The sequence below is a fragment of the Trichinella spiralis genome (genome assembly GCF_000181795.1).
Source record: "Trichinella spiralis strain ISS 195 chromosome Unknown Scfld8, whole genome shotgun sequence".
Taxonomy (NCBI): Eukaryota; Metazoa; Nematoda; class Enoplea; order Trichinellida; family Trichinellidae; genus Trichinella; species Trichinella spiralis.
In genome coordinates, this window is record NW_003526947.1 from 324,400 (window position 1) to 326,738 (window position 2,339).

Genomic DNA, 2,339 nt, shown 5'->3' on the forward strand with positions numbered 1-2,339 from the left:
TCCAAGGGGAGGGGAGATTGTGCGTTTTGTCTGCCCAACAGAGTGGGGGAGATTTTGCATTTTTCCTTGTCTACAGGGGAGGGGAGATTTGCGCTTTCCATGAAAAAATCGTGAGGGTGGGGGAGATTTCGCGTTTTCGTCGATTCAGCGGGGGGGAAGGTTGCTTTTTTTTGTGAATTTTTTTTAAAAAAGTTTTCGGTTGCGGTGGAGGCCTGCCTTTCGGTCAGCCCGACCGCCCCCGCGCCGCCCCCCGCCCTCCTGCCCCGGAGACCCCCACGGCATCATCGCCTCCTAGCCCACGTGCTGGCCTCACGATTTTGGCCGAGATGACCTTGGGTGGATCCATCTGATCCACCCTCGACGGACCAGATGGCCATTCTGATCCGCCGATGACGTAGCTTCCGCACCAGATGGCGTGCGCTGCCAGGCAAATGTGAATCGTTACGCCTACTAAGCCTTGCCGCCTCATGCACATCGAATTGCCGTCACACCTGACACTCAATATTAATGTACTGTCCTGCAGAACCAACTCATGTTTGCATACTTACCGTATGATTTACAACTCATCATTATTGATTTAATGTATTATGCCTACTTATCTTTTCAAATAAAACTGACAACGGTAAGTTGCTGTTTTTTGCATTCCATTTAAAGCATTCTAATTAACTATTAAAAAACCCTGCTGAAATGTGTAGTTACGAGTGATGTTATTATACCTAATTAGAAAATATTATAACCCACTTTTGTGTTTACATTGTATGTTAATCATTTATTAAAAAACTATCACTGCTGAAATATGTTGTTACGAGTGACGTTATTTAACCTAATTAAAAATTAAAATACTCAGTGTTGCATTTACGTTGCATTTTAAACTTTCTAATTAGCATATTAAAATTATCTCATATTTAATGCATTGTTTTCCTAAATGTTACGGATTAATAACATTCTATTTATAGAAGATTACTTCCTATTTATAAAAAGATTAATCTCGTTGCACCTTGCCTAAGCTAATTGTTTAATTCATTTATACCAAGTTTACTTTTGCCATTGCCTATTTAAAGGAGACCCTGATTAACATTTTCATAAGTAAAAAATTTATATTCAAACAAAAGCTAATTCACCAATAATCAATTAATAAATAAAATTATGCCCATTTAATGTTTATTATATTACATCCCTTTAACTGTTTACATTAGACTGTTTTAAAGTAGAAATCTACTTTGACATTACATTGTTTAAAATAAACAACTGCTTTACACTAAAAAAATACTATTATCAGTATAAAATTAATGAATAATTAAAATCTTTTATAAGATGAAATGCAAATGAAAAATTGATAAACTTTTATGAAATTTAACAATTATTGAATTTGCCCAATTATTAGATGAATGACCATAATATTTTATTTATCATTTAAGTTCCTAAATGAATAAATTAATATATAAAATGCTAGCAAATTTAAACTATTTAGCATGATTATAAGGGGAAACTCTCGATGAAGATTAATTTCAAATGTACTATGCCTAAACTGATGAAAGGTGCAACGCCAAATGAACTAGTTAAAGGTGTGACGGCAAATCTGATGTCAATCATTGGCCAAGTGTCAGAGCCGGCGTAACAATAACACAAACGCATAGCGACGCTTACCGTTCCTCTTGGGGAGTAACGATCACCACTAGATTGGCACCGAAACAGAGTCTCGGCACTACGTCAATTGCGAATTTGCATAACTGCCTCTAGGACAGATACGTCTTACGAATTCACATAGATGTTGAAATCCCATTACACAAGATTTCAAACAACGTCCATTATCACACAAATGGACAGGGCCATCTCTTTAAAACCGGTCTCTGGCCAGCACGGGACTAGGAGGCTCCGCCATGGGAAGTCCCCGTTAACGGGCAGGAGGGCGGGGGGCGGCGCGGGGGCGGTCGGGCTGAAAAAAAACCTTGCTTGAGATCCCATTGCTGGGATCCGAGCAAGGCGGCAGGCCTCTGGTACCGCAACCGGGAGAGGAAGAGGTGAGCTTTGAAAATATGGACTTTCATCATTTGATACGGTTAGGGTCGCGTCGTGCAGTGTAACCCGTCGAACTCCTGCACACCACCCTATCTCACATTCCTCCTATCCTTGCACTGCTATTCTCAAACATTTACTTATTCTAATACTCAAACTATAGCAGTGCTACAAACTCACTATGCTCAAAAATTGTCCTTTGAAATGATCGACAAATTATTCAACCATTTCACTTTCCGCAAATGAACCCTAAACTCAACTCGAAAGGCATGGGACATGAAAACGTTCAAATGCGGAAAGCCACTCAAATTAATTATAATAAT

The 2,339-nt window shown here is 39.2% G+C and overlaps 2 protein-coding genes across 2 annotated transcripts; one reads left to right on the forward strand and one right to left on the reverse strand.

Annotated features, from left to right (window-relative positions):
- The first annotated feature begins 532 nt into the window (after positions 1-532).
- On the forward strand, positions 533-1,618 carry Tsp_12214 (putative integral membrane protein, PqiA family). The gene is made up of 2 exons (XM_003372721.1): positions 533-622; positions 1,472-1,618. The coding sequence occupies exons 1-2, from the start codon at positions 533-535 to the stop codon at positions 1,616-1,618; spliced, it is 237 nt and encodes a 78-aa protein (XP_003372769.1).
- A 176-nt stretch (positions 1,619-1,794) lies between these two features.
- Tsp_12215 (50S ribosomal protein L25) lies at positions 1,795-2,294 on the reverse strand. The gene is given in 3 exon segments (XM_003372722.1): positions 1,795-1,936; positions 1,949-2,112; positions 2,265-2,294. The coding sequence occupies 3 exon segments, from the start codon at positions 2,292-2,294 to the stop codon at positions 1,795-1,797; spliced, it is 336 nt and encodes a 111-aa protein (XP_003372770.1).
- Positions 2,295-2,339: the final 45 nt, after the last annotated feature.

Excerpts from the sequence above, each read along its gene's own strand:
- Tsp_12214 (XM_003372721.1), top strand. The coding sequence starts at position 533 with ATGTTTGCATACTTACCGTATGATTTACAACTCATCATTATTGATTTA. Across the intron at positions 623-1,471 it reads TTCAAATAAAACTGACAACG|CATGATTATAAGGGGAAACT; the intron begins GTAAGTTGCTGT and ends TAAACTATTTAG.
- Tsp_12215 (XM_003372722.1), bottom strand. The coding sequence starts at position 2,294 with ATGTCCCATGCCTTTCGAGTTGAGTTTAGG. Across the intron at positions 2,113-2,264 it reads CCTTTCGAGTTGAGTTTAGG|ATAGGGTGGTGTGCAGGAGT; the intron begins GTTCATTTGCGG and ends GAGGAATGTGAG.